This window comes from Alexandromys fortis, unplaced genomic scaffold (genome assembly GCF_014885135.2).
Source record: "Alexandromys fortis isolate MF-2015 unplaced genomic scaffold, M_Fortis_MF-2015_v1.1 scaffold_40, whole genome shotgun sequence".
NCBI lineage: Eukaryota > Metazoa > Chordata > Mammalia > Rodentia > Cricetidae > Alexandromys > Alexandromys fortis.
Genome location: NW_026067966.1, coordinates 11,640,576 through 11,656,666, shown reverse-complemented (window position 1 = coordinate 11,656,666; position 16,091 = coordinate 11,640,576). Strand labels below are relative to the sequence as shown.

General features: G+C 40.0%; 1 protein-coding gene across 1 annotated transcript in view; it reads left to right on the top strand.

Annotated features, from left to right (window-relative positions):
• Nucleotides 1-16,091, top strand: part of Pard3b (par-3 family cell polarity regulator beta) — a 992,131-nt gene that overhangs the window by 787,391 nt on the left and 188,649 nt on the right. Inside the window, exon 19 of the mRNA XM_050154204.1 lies at nt 2,072-2,182. Coding sequence (XP_050010161.1) covers nt 2,072-2,182 — 111 coding nt within the window. The remainder of the gene's footprint in view (nt 1-2,071; nt 2,183-16,091) is intronic.

Here is a 16,091-nt window from a genome sequence, read left to right as displayed (position 1 = left end):
TTAGATATCTCCTGCACTTTAGGTTATAGTGAGGTCTTGAATATATCAGCAAATGTGAATTATATTTGAAAGTTGATGTTCTTCTATTTTTGTCTGCATTTTTTTCTTGGTTTCCTAGCTGCATCTATAAATGATAACAGGTCATATCTTCAGTGACGAGCAGGAATTGTTCCAGAAATGGAGGCAGAATAGAAAGACTGAGGAGGAATGAAAGTGCAGAGAGTGGGCGTGAGCAGAGCGTGGGGCCACAAGCGGGACATCATGGAAGAGGGAGCAGAAAGATCTTAAGAGCCACAGGGGTGGGGAGGACTGGAGCATGCCAGCGTCTTGTGGTCAGGCATGACCCCTGAGCTCATGAACGCCCAGCAGTTGTGCTTGCTTTAGTAAGAAAGACCTTAGTAAGATCAAGACAATCGGTATTCTAGTAGAAAGGGAAAAGGGGTGTGTGAGCCCTCACCCCTAAGTGAGAACCTGAACTCATAGACAGTTGTTATCTTCTAGGGGAGACAGTTTTCTCTAAGATCATGGCTCCTGGTTGGTAGTATGTATGTATGGACACAGGACCTTAAGCTAAGTAATGAAGCTAAGGGCGACAGTTGACCAATGTCCCAGGAAAGACTGAGTGCAGCAAGAAAATTGTCGTAGTAGATAAGAGTGGGTGAGGGGGGTTGCGAGAAAAGACTTTTTAACTGAAAATGTAGGTTGAAGAGAAGAGTCAAGACTTGGAAGCCTTTCTGCGGTCTGGGCCATGCTAACAGCAGTCTTTTCTGAGCCTTGAGCCTCCCGGGTGTGATGCTCAGAGTGGCCGTTTGTTAGCACTGCTTCCATGACCAGAAACACAACCCAAAGAGGAACTTCAAAGGGAGATGTACACAAGAGATCATTCTGTGATTTATTTTTAAATTGTGATTCTAGTTGGGGATGGATAAGACCATCTTCAAATCTTATAACACATCTTCACATAAAGAGATTCTAGTTTCTGTCACAACGAAGGGGAAGAAGGCTAGCTTAAGCAGAGCTAGTTTGGAAGCACGCCCAGCTTTCAAATAGGTAGGTAAGTGGATGGATGGGTGAAAGGATGCACGGATGGAAGGATGGATGAACAGATGGACAAACAGGCAATCAGATGATATATTGGTGCTAACACACATAGTTAAAATTCGCTATTTAATTTAAAAGGACTAGATATTTAAAGGTAAAATGATTTGAGGAGAATCCGCCTACACTGCAGAACCTGCATCATGGAGTACCTTTCTCCTTATCACTTCCTCCATGGTGACTGCCGCGTGATGGGCAGGTCCTACTTGGATTTCAGCCATAGCCACCTTTCCTTTCAGATTTTCCTACACACACTGAGGAAACGCGACGTTCTTGTTATGCGCCACCGTTGCCGCTTTGTGCAAGTAGCTACTGATGTGACATTTATGCTAATCACATTACCTAGAGCATCTTGGGAACCGGGGGGCACTGCTGTAGAGTAACTGTGACCTGGAAGAAAGAGAAGAGCACACAGTGTAGACAAGTTCTAATCCCAGGCCTGGACAGAACCAAGGAGAAGTGTGTATCCACTTCAGAAACACTCCCTCCTGTTTTCCCCCAGGGCTTTTGAGTCTTCCTTGATAATAGGAAAGCGTTTAACTGAATATTCAGTAAGTTCCCTTGTTACCTGTAATTATATAATCTCGTGTATCTTACCTTAAAATGGCAACGGACTGAAGTTCTGGAGGGTCTCATTAGAAAACTGTTCAGTTTTTAGTTACATATGGATGGTAATCATTCTGTGTTTTAATTCTTCTTTGAATTCATAGTCAGAATTGTTCACCTCTAATGACACAATGCTATGCTCGATACAAAATATGTCAATGAAAAGAAGGAAAGAGAGGAGAGAAAAAAGAAAAAGCAGTAACTGTGTTATTTTCCTGCTTCTGTAATCTGATTTTACTTCAGTTTCATGCCTACTGTTGTTGTGTTATTTAGACTAAAGAATTAGAGCTGCATGAGCTCATGTTATATGCACCTTACATTTGCCAAGGAAAAAGTGTGAGTTATTAACTTTGTTCTTCCCCTCCAGATTTGGAAAGAAGAAAGATGATAAGGGTGGAAAGGTGGAACAGAAAGGTACCCAGAAGCCCGGGAACCTGGGAGAAGAAGAGCTGGAAAAAATGAAAGAGGAGACGGGAAGGTGAGCAGATGACCGAGCCCTCCCTTTGTCCCCTACAGAACCTGTGTTTGAGTCAGTAACTCCCAGGAACCAACAGGAGCATAGCAGAGGGCTGTGCCTTCCTGGCAGAGCCACCTCCCAGGGAATCTTTATCACATTCATAAGAAGAAATCTGGCTGTGTTTTCATTTTATCAGGACCTACAGTCCCACACTATGCTGCTCCTGTTCTGACTCCATTGGTGCTTGTTTTCCCATGGCTTAAAGAATGGTTTTTCTCCCTGCTAATCCAAAGGTTATTTTGATATTGATGTTTAGAGCTCTCGTGTTCCCCTAGTCTGTTCCTCGTTTTTTGACAGCCTGCTGTATGCCTTTCTTAATTATATTCTGCTAACTCCTTTTAGGTCATGTAATTTGAGAACGCTACTGTCTTTTACTAGGCTATCAGCAGGCTGAAAAGCGCGCTGCCCGTCTGTTAAAGGGCCGGTTTCATATCCAGCAGTAATGGCAGTTTGCGAGGGCCAAATTCTCATACTTGAAGAGCGTTGTGTTCTGTTGGACAAGAGGTCCTTCACTCATCTTTGAAGTTAATTCTGGCACTTCTCCCAAGTAGTTGTGTAAACATCTGACTTTACAACATGCAACTGAATATTCATATAGTTCTGCAATTCTCTGCCTTCCAAACAAAATAAAGCTCGGAAAAAATACTAAGATAAGGCAGAGCTGGATCTAATCGTACATATTTGTGATTACTCAGGGGAAGTCAAATGTATCCAGTTTTTCGCTGGCTTATTAGCTAAGTTTATCCTCATGGTTTTTAAGAGTCCATTCTTATATTTTTGTCTCCATAGTGGACGCACTAAGGGAACCACATCTATTCACTGTGTTTTCTTGCACACCATAGTCTGAAGTATATCCTGTTAACCTTTAACCCCATCTTGCAGTCAATTTCCATTGAGAAGACTGACTTTACCAATAAGGAGGCGGGGGAGAAGCTATTTAGTCCTCTCTCATTTTTGAGAAGCTGATAAGCCCTGGCTCCAGGGTCACTAGAGCAGTTAAAAGGAAATCAAGTGCTCTGCATTGTAGTTGACCAGTCACCTGGCAGAGCTCCCCTAAAGACAGGAAAAGTGCTCCATCAGAGCCCAGGCTTCAGTCATCCTGGACTGGAATGGAATTCGGGGACAGACTTAATGCAGCATTGCAGAGACATGTGCACTGGGGGCCTGCATCACAGGTCTTTCTGCCCCCCAGCCCCGACTTCATTTACGGAGACTGTGTCCCGCGCCTCATCTTCGGGAATCGGAATTGTTTGCTAGAATGCAGACTGGCCATTTTTTGCAGTTCAGTGCTTGCTTGAAATGGGGGTAAAAATCTCCCAGTGGTGGGTGGACTGCGTGCCAGCTAGAAAATTGATAACTCATAAAATAAGGTGAGCTGTCTTTAAGCAGGAGTTCATTTCCTTTCTAGTTTTGCCTTTGGACGCAGGTGCCTGAGGGAGTTTTGTTCTTAGAAGCAAAGCTGTAAATTTGCCTCTGCTGACTGTAGGGGCTTCAGGACCAATATTCTTAAAATATGTCTGGTGAAAATATTGAAAGAACTGTACTACTAGCCTGCACCTAAGTCACCTCCAGCACATGGACACATTAAACAGATCCAGTACAGGTTTCCTACTGACAACATGGCCTCAGGAGGGCATCAAGGAAGTTGAAGGAGCTGATTTTAGGGTTGGGTGCTGTGGAATCAGTGACCAAGGAGTTTCAACACTCAGTGGTTGAGGACCATGGGGGACCATGAGGAGCATGGAGCATGGCGGCCGAGGCTGAGTGTGTGGCGTTGCTCACAGCCCCGCAGTGCCGCTCCTTGGCTGTCCATCATCCATAGGAAACCAGTTTACTGCTCTACAGATCTCAGCAAGTGTGCTACTCTTTGTGGATAGTTGCTATGGAGAAAAGATGAAAATAGAAAATAATGATAAATGCTCTTATCGTCCTTTTCTTCAATATAATCAATATCTGTATCTTTGAAATGAGTCGAGTTATCTTGTTGCTTACTAATTCTGTCATAGTTCTCCAGGGTAATAGTTTTCCATTAACCCTTTTCAAAGTGTTTCAAGCCCTTAAATAAAGTACATACTGTATAGCATTGGGGGTAACCAATGATCAGAATCAGTTTTTAAACCTCAAGAATTTTTTGAGCTGCTTTGGCCATTGGCTCTTTGAAATGGATAGACAGCTATAAGAAAATGCTTTTAAAAGTGGATTTATTTTTGAGAAGCCACATAACCAATACACCAATAAAAGTCTAAATCAACTTCCTTCTTTGCACAACCAAGAAGAAATTACGAAAAATGGCGGTGGAAAAAGAAGAATTTAAACTAAACCATAAAACATAGTCTGTAGACCACCTGTGTCTAAATGAGATTGGTAAAGATAACTATCCCCGAGCCCCACCCAACACTGGAGAATCCAAATCTGGAGAGCTGCAGGCCAGAAATCGTTGTTTACTTGATAGATAAATCTGAAGTGACTCCTCAGCTTTTTGAAATCCATGAAACACTGGCTTGGAGGAGTAGGATGCAGCTGAGACATCAGGCTTTCTTATTTTATGAAAAAAATGATACGTAGGAGAGTTGTGGAATATTAGATGAAAACATGTGACATTCACTTATGCTGTGGAATATTTGTTTAATGATGCAAAGATGTGTTGCATTTTTTATTTTGCATTTGTTTAACACTGTAAAGCTGTGTGATTTGGTCTAATAAAGAGCTGGATGGTCGGTTAATGGCTAGGCAGGAGAGAAAAATGGGGGGGACTGGCAGCCAGAGAAAACAAAGAGGAGGAAAATGGAGGGACCAGCATAAGGAGCGAGAAAAGGAGAGTAGAATGCCAGGGGCCAGCCACCCAGCCACAGAGCCGGCAACAGAGTAATAAGGATCCTAATATGAATGTCTGTGTTTGCCGATGGTCTTAGGTGACCCTGTGAGAAAATCATTTGCTCCCCCCCCCCAGGGGATTGTGACCGACATGTTGAGAAATGCTACTCTAGAATTAACACCCCATACCACAGGGGTGGGAAGAGCTCATCAGCTCATGAAGAACATTTTGGAAGCATAAAAATATAAGGATTGTTATTAAAGTTACAAATAATTATATCACAATCCCATAGCCATTGTTAATATTTTTATAATCTGTTTTCTTTGCCTACTTATCATTGGGAAGCTTGCTCTCCACACTGCATACATAGGTTAACAGTTCTATTTTCACACATGGCTGTCCATGCTGCATAGGTAAAATAGTTATATTTTTACATAATTACATCATTGTATTCCAGATGCTTTTCCCTTCCCTTCATGTTTTTGTAACATTCCATTTTGATCACTGAATAGTCTCTGTGGATAGCATAATAAATTCTTTATCTTCCATTGTCAATTATTCTGCATACATATTTTTGATTGTTTCAGATAGCACTTTGATGAGCATCCTGGTACAAAGTTCTTATAGCTTACCTCAAATCACACATTTCTTGTGGAATTCTTCTTGTTGTATCTTTGCCCAAGTATTAATCTAACTTTTGTTCTAAATATCAGGATTATATTATTCCCCTTCTATTCATTTGTGAGGTTATTTTCTTATTATTCATATCTTTTTTATAAATTACCTACATATCTAATTCCTGATATAGGAATGATTAGTTTGTGTGAATACTTGACTCTACCATGAAAATGTTAGCAAAACCACATAATAACTAGATTAGTTCATAGAAACACAGGGTCTTGAATGTATGATGCTCAGTAGGCAGAGGCCACTGCACAGCCAAGGAAGGTTGGTATGTGTAGAGACATTTCTGATGTCATTACTGCAAAAGGATGGGGACCAGGAGGTTTCACTGCCTTTTACTAGGTAGAAATCCCTGAACATCCTGCAATGCATGACTTCAATCCTCCACAGGAGAGATTTATCCAATCCAAATGCCAATAGTGCAGGGTTGAGAACCCTTCTAACCTCAGACTTCACCATGTAAGGGAAACTTCCTGGATGTCAGAAACTGTATCACCTCATAGCATCCTGTGATTAATGCAGAGAAATACTGTTTGCCAGATGATGTGACTCTAGCAGATTTGTTAGTTGTGTGGGAAATTATGCCTTGTGAATATTGCTAGTTTTTCTTGAACATGTATTTTAATGCTGGCCTGCTAGGTACTGACATTAGTGATGTGGCCTGTTGATCAGCCATGAATTCCAAGGAATTGAAGAGGTTGCCATTGACAGTGTATATGATGACAGAGGCATCTGGAAGAACGGAGAGAATCAAACAGAAAAAGTTAATAGGAATAAATGTAAAGTCTTACATTTGGGCCCAGAAAATGAGCCGTACAAACACAGGATACGGAAGGTTTGACTTAATACCAAATATATGAGAAACGTGCCTGATGGTTTTAGTTGAGGGCAAGTACAGCATGAGTCAACAGGGGGATGGCCTGCCAAAAGCTTAATCCGTCCTGGGCTGCATTCCGGGAAGTCCATGTACAAAATGAAGAAACAGTAATTTCTGTTTTGCACGGCTCAGATCACACCTGGTCTAGCTGAGTCTGTTGCATGTAGAGAGTGGGAACCTCTACACTACTGTCCATGAGAAGCACTAAAGGACCCGGAGAGACATAGTCAGGACTTAAGCTGGTGTTGTGTGTTTAAATAGCTGTCAGATACAAGAGAGAATATATTTATTACAGCACTGCTTTCATCCCATTCTCCTTTACCTACTCATCAATATGTTATTTACTTGAAGATACTAGTAGAGTATTATAAAACAGAAACGCCCCAAACATTAAAATGTACTATGAAACAGTGAGTTTGTTGATACTTGAAATGTCTAATAAGAAGCCAATGACTAGATTTAGTTTGTCAGGTAAATATTAGAATTATATTAACCTCAATCACTGATGTATTCCTTCCATGTCTTAATTATATGCATACATATTCAAATAAATAAAATATTAGTTCTTGCAAATGAAATACATTAAGTCATATACCAACTAAAATAATCACAAGCATCATTAATACTAAATTTTTCCTTAGATGATCTCTAGGGTCTTTTCCAGATGTTAGACTCTGAGAAAAAATCCAGAGGAATCCACATTGAATTTCTAAAGCAAACTCCCCTGAACTTGCCAAGGCACTGACTTATAGAGTGTATATAACACTCTTCTTGGGGTGTGCAAGGCCAAGTTTCTCACTCAAAATTGTGTAGTGGGATTTTCTCATCCCCTCTCCGATTTCCTGAGTTTATGATGTGTCCCCTCTTGACCCAAGTCAAACGGTCCATGGCAACAAAGTCCTGCATTAAATAAGCTCATCATTTTTGTTCATGCTTCAATGAAATGGGCCGTAATAAAACATCAGTTCTAAAGGTCTTTATTTTCTGCTAGATGATGAACTCGATATTATATGCAAAGATTATTTGTCCTGACTAAATTAAATTAGCATTTTCCACACATTCAGATTATGTAAATTAGTATCATGAACTGACAGCAAGATTGTTTTTAACATGTCATTAATTTTAGTTGTTTAATTCTAAGAACTGAGTTTGTAATCTTTTGTAAAGTATGATTTTTTTTGCATCTTAGAACTATAATGTACTAAATATTTGTCTTCTTAGCACTGTCTCAAGACAGGTAGAAAAAAACTGAAGAAAAATCCCCTTACACACACACACACACACACACACACACACCCCACTCCCTATTTTTTTTAGGATTGTTGTATTGACTAGCATATATCCACTGACACTAAAGACTGTTTTCCATTAAACTCCCGTATTACTGACCCAGAAATAAAAATTCTCCAAATGCAACCTCTTACTGAAAATGAAAAATAAAAAGTTAAAAGCATAAAACATATTCACATCTCCCAAGACCCTCTATCCAACTTACGTCTTTTCAGGATTTGCTTTGCAGGGTGCTCATTTATTTGTCCCATCAATTAAACATCAGCTGTGTGGGTCGCTTAGAATCTGAGCAGATAACTGAAGAGACTAGGGGGCGACGGTTTGTCCAGCTTCGGCACCGAGAAGCCTAAAAACATATGGGTCTTGTTCTCAACATCAGACCTGGACAGAATGCCAGTAAGAGTGAAGCAAAGATTGAGGAAAATTAATCCGTCTCGGTGTCTGAATTCAAGGTTCTTGGTTTTCTTTCCCTTCAGGATGCCTTCCAAGAACTGCAAAGGCTTCTCCCTCACCTTATCTGCTGGGCTGTTTGTGTTCCCTTGGTTTGAATCAATACATGTGTTTTTGATATTTGGCAAGCCAAGATTTAATTATGCAGCTGCAAATTCCCCACATAAATGAAACGTATCTTAGAGATACAAAAACATTCAGAAACCATTTTATAGTTTGAGAATTCAAGGGGGTGAAAATCTATTCCCAACCTCTCTGAATTTTATTTAATTATGGAGGACTTTAATGTTACTGGAAATTGAAATGATGACCAGAATAAGAGTATAGTTTATCCAATATTTGTTCAGAATTTTTTGGTTAAAAAAAAGGAGTGCACAGGATAGTCTGAGAGAGTATTACATTGTGATTAAAATTTTAGCTGTAACCCACATATTTATTGCACTCTGAAATGCATAGAGCAACAAATGACTTGATAGGGTTTTGTCATTATTTTACCCTAAAAGAAGTGCATTTTTTATTTTTTATTAAAGAAACCAGAAGGTTGATTTCTTTAATTTGCCAAGTGACTCTTGATAATTAATTATTTACTGAACTTAATCTTTGGCACAATTTAAACTGTTGAAAACAGCCATGTTTTGGCATGGTTACACACAAATGATTAATTCAGCATGGGTTGACTTGTCAATGAATACCCCTGTCTTTTGCAGTAGAATTTGCTGGACCCCGTGGTTTGGGCAAAATAAAATGTTGGAGCAGCTCCCAGTTTTAATAGTCCTGATTTATTATTGCCACTGAGCCCTGATCAGATCATGGACCGCATTAGGTCCTAGTTTTTCAAAAATGCCCCAATTTATGGCTCCCTTAGAATCATGATAAGGCTGTGTGTTTGAATGGGGCTATGCTTGGCTAGAGAAGACCCAGTTAATTATTTATAAATTCATATTAGGTCATCCTACTGTATGGAAGTTCTGGAAAACATTACTAGATGGTGTTTCTTACGACACGGTCATGTTCTTCTTTTACACCGACAGAGGATGTGATCGGGTTGCTAGTTTCCATGGTACTAAGCATCTTCAGTGACTGGGAGGAAGTCTTGCTGTAGGCACTGATTACAGGTGTGCCCAGGCAGAGCATTAAAACATAGGATAAGCACAGACAATCGTGTCGTGGTCACAACTCACCCTCACCCTTTATTTGACGGTAATCCTTCAGGGTTACCCTTGATTTACAGGGGCTAAGAGTAAGAGCCAGGGGCAATATGGATGGCTTTATGTAATCTCTGCATTTTCATCTGATCACCGTGACACTTGACTTCTTAGAAATGCTGATGGTCATCAACAAAACTTGGCACATAACAACATTCCTATAGACAGAGGACCGGAGCACCTACATCCACTTGCCACACCAGCATATCTTATGAGCCAAAAACCTTTTATGGAATTTGAATCAATGTTAGAAGTGCTGTATTAGCAACTGCGTGTCAGCTGAGCTGGATTAATACATAAAATGAATCACTGGACTGGCACACTTTCCAACAGTCATTTAGGGAAGCTTCAGTGAGGTAAACCTCTTGAGCATTGTTTTCAAAGAATGCTCCAGTATGGCTTTCTCCTGTAGTGGCATATCACAGTAGAGTATGCATACAACTGTTGAACTCTGTTCTAAAGAAGACGTTAAACTGCTCAGAGTGAGTCTCAGGCATGTTTGGAATATAAGATCAAATTTTTTAAATGGGAAAAGAATCTTAAAAATCATTTGATGTAGGACATTGGTTTTAATATACACATATTAAATAAAATATATTTGCTATAGTCAGCAAACTAGTAACTCTATTTAAGACAATAGAGAGTTACATTTTAATGGAGATCGTGTCTAGCAGTAGAAGAGTTTGAGAGCATTTTCTGTGAAAGCCATTTGAAGACTAGAATTTACATATAAACGTTACCATGTCATCATTTGTTTTCATAGTATGGAATAAAACACTTTTAGGGATGTATTCATATTGCCCCTGATTTCGCACCATGAGCTAAAATGACAAAAACAATATTTAAAGGTCTGTTTTATGTACTTTGGGGAAAATGCTTTTTAATTGCTATGTTCTTTAGAAGAAAAAAAAAATCTAAATTTTAGAACTAAGCAAAGGTTCAGTGATTCCGGACCGTTTGCTGGAGGCCTGCCTGGAATTGGACATTGCAGCAGCAAACTTCCTTTCCTAAAAGTGCTCTCAATGTGCAGACGTATCAGATTGTTAGGAATCAAAGTATATTCTAAAATGCTGTCTCATCATCTTTTCGTATTTGGACACATTTTCTATTGTACCCTGCTTTGGAAAGCCTCCACAACAACACAGGCACAGTGCAAGGCAAGGTCAGGTATTGTTCACATCGTTGGCAAGCTTTCGTGGCTTAAAGACCGCTCTGCTTATTATCTTCCAGGGCCTACCTCCCCAAACGCCACCAGCACGTTCTTTATCTAGAAACTTTTACCCAGGCCTGGGATTTATAATCAGAAACCGTAAATATGATTTCCCCACATTTCTTAAGAAACTTTGAGAATCTCTGAGTTTCCCCCTCACTTGGGGACAGAGCACTTCCTAGCTGTCCCAGTTTGGACAGGTGCTGTTAGCATCTATGTCCGAGAAAGCTAGGCCACTTCTCAACATCCCCCAATGTGTGGGGCAGCCCTCTTCAACAAGAGCAAAAGGGTTATCTACCTAAGATGTCACTATGTCAAGGGTAAAGCCCTGTGTAAAATGCAAAGATGATATAGAACATTGAATATAGCTAGAAATATACTCCAGATACTTCAGAACTCTCTGCAGCTGAACCAAATAATGTGCATTTTGAAAGCATTTCCCAAGGGGGTTTTCATTGTAGCCACATTTCTAACCAGCTCTGCCTCCCTATGGCCTAGAGGATCCATGTGCTCCAAAGGAAAGATGATGAGGCTCCAGAGTGGGTAGGACATTTATGATAGACCTCGCTGGGCATGCGCATACTGCCATACTCCCTGATGGCCACAGCTTTAAGGCTCTCATTGGGTGAGAGTGAAATCTGTCTCTCTGATTGTTGGGAGAATAAGTAGCATTTGTGAAGCAAGTACCTAGTTCACACTGGGCACTGGGTGTTATTTTCCAAGCGGTTTTGGGGATTAAAGCTCCCACTTACTAGCTCAGTAGCCTTTGGAGCCTGCAATGCTCTGAGCCTTGCCATCTGTGAGAGTTACTGAATTGGATCCTGTTACAACGAAGAAGGCCAACTGGAGTGCAGACTTCGCCCAGCTGGGAGTGGTGCCAGGTACTCCCATTCAAGAAGCATCACCTCATTCCTTATTGATCACCGGTTGTAGTGAGCTTGGCATGGAGCCGCAGCACAGTAGCGAGGGAGTGTGGTCGGCAGCCAGAGCTTGGCAGTATGAGAACAAAGGCAAGGAGAAGGGGCACTGCCAGCTCCTCCAAGTTCACAGGGTGTGTGGTTGCCGGAAACACTTGTAACCACAGCCATTAAACCATAAAGCCCCCCCCCCCCGTTTGCATTTCTCTGGAAAGTGTTGTGTTCTGAGGGAGAGGTTAGCTCTGGTCTGCTCCTACTTTGAAACTAGTCTTTGGTGGAAGCTGAATCGATATGATATTTTATCCCCCTCCCTTGCCTTCTCACCCCCCTGACTTTACCCTATAATTTAATTAATAATTTTACCATGCGTTTAAAGTGGTTTCAGACTAAATAATAATAATAATAGTAGATCTGACCTCCTTTCTCTTTCTGCTTTGGGCTTCTGATACCTTTGAGAAATGAGGAAGTTGGAGTGCTTTGTGCTGTGACCTAGAGGTCTGCCTCCCCAGCATGTCTCTTTTCAGCAGCAGTAATAACAGTTTAGATACATGTTATACGTATGCATGTTCTTGGAGGAACTTAGCAAGTATTTCATAATTTGTCAAGTCATGAATTTTTTGAGGTTTTCCTGTTTTTCGTTTTTTGAGGTTTTCAGTGTCTATGAGTACTTGCCTGAATGAATGCCTAGGCACCATTCATATGCATTTCCAAAGAGCCAGAAGGTTCCAGATCCTCTCGGGATGGAATTGCAGATGGCTGTGAGCTGTCACATAGGTACTGGGAGTTTAACCCTGGTCCTCTGGAAGAACAGCCACGCTTACCCACTGAGTCATCTCTGTAGCCCCAAAATCCCTTAAATAAGAGATTGTTACATCTTATAGATTAAGGTCAGTAATATAGGTTGAGTGTCCTTTAACTGAAATGTTTGTGTCCAGAAGTATTATAGACACAGGTGTTCTCTGAGTTTGGGGAATATTCATGCAGATAAGCATTTCTAGTCTACAAATATGAAATGCCCTGAAATCCAAAAGGTTGTGAACATCATGTGAATCTTCAGAAACATTTGGGACATGAGAACACTTTGGATTTCTACATTAGAGGTACTACTCCACCTCTTATGGCTTTGACCAAAGTCACTCCTTTCTTCTAAAACTCTGAGTGGCTGCCATTGCCTACGGAACAGTCCAAACACAAACCCCAAGGCTTAATGTGTCTCTGACAACATCCTCACTTCATAATCATAATTTCTTCTCCTGGACCATATGAGCTTTCTTGACATTTTGTAGCCTCTGGAAGGCTAAGTCATTCCCCCCCCCCCCTTCTCTCTATCTCTCTCTCTCATCTTTCCTCCAGAAGGATAAGAAAAGGATGAGAAAGTTTCAGAAAAACTATGTATAACTTCCATAGGGTTATGTATAGCCTGGCATAAGGAAGAGGCAGGTGTAGAACCCAAGGACATCTGATAGAAGTGCTCATTCTCATTCAAGGCAAGTGGATAGTCTATTGACTATGCTGTTCTGATAGCTTCTTTGTTTGATGTTTAATCATCGTAGCATTATTGAGCTCCAGGGTTCCTGTAAAGTTCATATGATAACGTGCCTAGAAATGGGCTTCAGCTTCGCACTTGGTTGGCAAACACTGTTATTGTCAATATTGTCTTTTATATACTCAATTATGCATGTCTGTAATTTCAAGTATATCTTATCTATTACTAGATTTCAATTGTCCTGGGATTAGGATCATATCTTAGTCATTCTTTTACTTATCTCACTATTAGATTATATTTCACAGAATAAACAATAAATAGTTCTTTTGTGGGGTTTTTGTTTTTGTTTGACAGAGTTTCTCTGTGTAACAGCTCTAACTGTCCTGAAATTTGCAATGTAGACCAGACTGGCTTTGGAACTCACAGAGATCTGCCTGCCTCTGCCTCCCTAGTGTTGGGATTACAGGTGTGCACCACTGCTGCCCAGCTGCAATAAATAGTTGTGGATGGATGGATGGATGGATGGATGGATGGATGGATGGATGCAAACATATAAAACCATGTTGTTATCCTAATTTTAATTTTATTTGTAAGTGAATAATTGCTTATATGGAACTGAAAGGCAGGATAGGCTAAGCAAATGGTTAACAAAGCCATCTAGTTCACTGACATAAGACTTTGCAGAGACTATGAAATGTCAAGAAATGCAGACTCCTTTGTAGCTGTCAACAGGTTAGTAGACCTGGATCAGTGAAGCATCATGGACCATCTACTAGGTCGGTTTTTCACTAAAGCAGATTCTCAGAGACAAGACCATGACAGCCACCTGCTTTATAGACAAGTGAAAATGCCACAGGACCAGAGATCTGAGTTTGTGGCTTTGTTTTGGTTTTGGTTTTGTTTTTAAATTAGACCCTTGATCTCATCCTCTTTCATTTGTTTAAATATATCCATTTGAATTTTTTCAGGAACGTTGATTTCAATATTTTTAAAGTGAAATACTAGCCTTTTGAATTTGATGGCGGGGAAGAGAAAGAAGCACACTGACCTTAGCTTATTCTCTCTCAAAGTCTCTCATTGTGCTATATACCAAGCTGAATCACTCAGAACTCATGGTACAGGTTTTTGGGGAGCAAGTATGAAAAACTGTGACTATAGGGTAGTAACCAGCCCCGTAAAGCTGCTCTCTCAACTACAGAGCCACAAGCACAGCCCTGGAAGTCCATATTAGCGCAGAAGTAGGGTCTTTATCACCTAAATTACTCCTTATTACACCCTCTCCTCAAAGCTGCATGTCTTCTCTTCATATCTAGGTCCTAATTCTCTTGGAGCATAGGTACTAATGTCTATTTGTTTCATTTCCTTCCATATTATTTGTTTGGTTGTTTGTTGTTTGAGACAGGGTTTCTCTGTGTAGCTATGACTGTCCTGGAACTTACTCTGTAGACCAGCCTGGCCTCAAACTTGGAGATCCGCCTACCTCTGCTTCCCAAGAGCTGGGATTAAAGGCTGTACCACCATAACCACCTGGCTGCTTCCTTTCATCTTACCAGAGAGGAGATATCCAGTGAATAAAGCCAGGACTGGCTTAAAAATAGAAAAAAAAATCAGGATTTTAATGTTAATGACATAAATTTAAACCACATGAAATATTAAGAAGCAATGAGGACAGAGTGACCTTGTAGTAAATACCTTGCTAGAAACCTTGCCTGTTTTTGAGAGCGTGTTGTTCTGCTTAAAATCTGGACCAACTGCCATCAGGCTTTAAAAGTAAATAAATGAATAGATGAGGACTGGCTTAGACAAATCACATTTAAAATAATAGTGAATTCCATTATTGACAGAATCAACAGCTAATTAAAAATTCTATCAGGAAAGATGTAAAAGATGGCAAATTTCCAGTACAGATTGACACCAAGGGCACTGACATAATTGATATTTGTTCAATACCTAAGATGCTTTGCAATCTCTAATTGAAGCTTGGATAAGCAGGGGAACATCCAAGTATGGCTATACACATGCACACACACACACACCACACCACAAATTTATATTTTTAGATCAAATCATGCATCTTTGTAAGAAAGTATATGTTTTAATAGGTTTTCTTTGTGTAAGGAAAAACCCACTGCGTTATGATAACGTATGATGTAATTCATATGTTTTTAATCTGGCTATAGTGGACGCAGTAAAGTCAAGATAGGATAATTTATGAGTTAGACATTCGAATTTCAGAGTTTCATTTTGTAATAATCAAATGCATATTGAAAAAAAGATCTGTGATAGTCAGATGGTTAAATATTCTGACTCTTAAAGAAAAGGAATATAGTGTCATTATTATACTCATGTGTCATTATTATAGCCTGCTACTTTTGACAATATTAAATACAAATTGATTGTTTACCCATACAAGATTTTTTTTAATACAGCAAACTAAAAGATTGGTATCATAATATTCTTAGTTCTAACAATCAATTGTATTGACAAAAAAGTACAAATTTGCCCCAGCAGTTTCAAACAATGGACAAGTCTAGCCCGACAGGAAGGGGTAATGTAAAAGCAGGATCATTTTACAGAATAAATAGCACAGAAGTGGGCAGTTTAGTCCTGAGCAAGCATAACTCTTCATCTTCCAGCAAGCAAAGTTCAGTGCCACGAAAACAGACTTTATGCTCGAATACACCCTGTCTAAAATGTGCATGGCACACGAGATAATGCATGCCTTGGTCATGTTAATAGGCTCCTGTCTGCTCCCACAGCTCTTGAGAGGCAGAGGCAGGAAGATCATAGGTTTGTAGCCATTTTGGGCCACATAATAAGACTCTGTTCTGAAATAAAAGAAAGCCCAGTACTATTCAGGATTAGTTCATACCATCTAATGAAATATTTAAGAAGAAATGAATGTAATCTAATAAAGACTCCAGATTTTTTGCTGC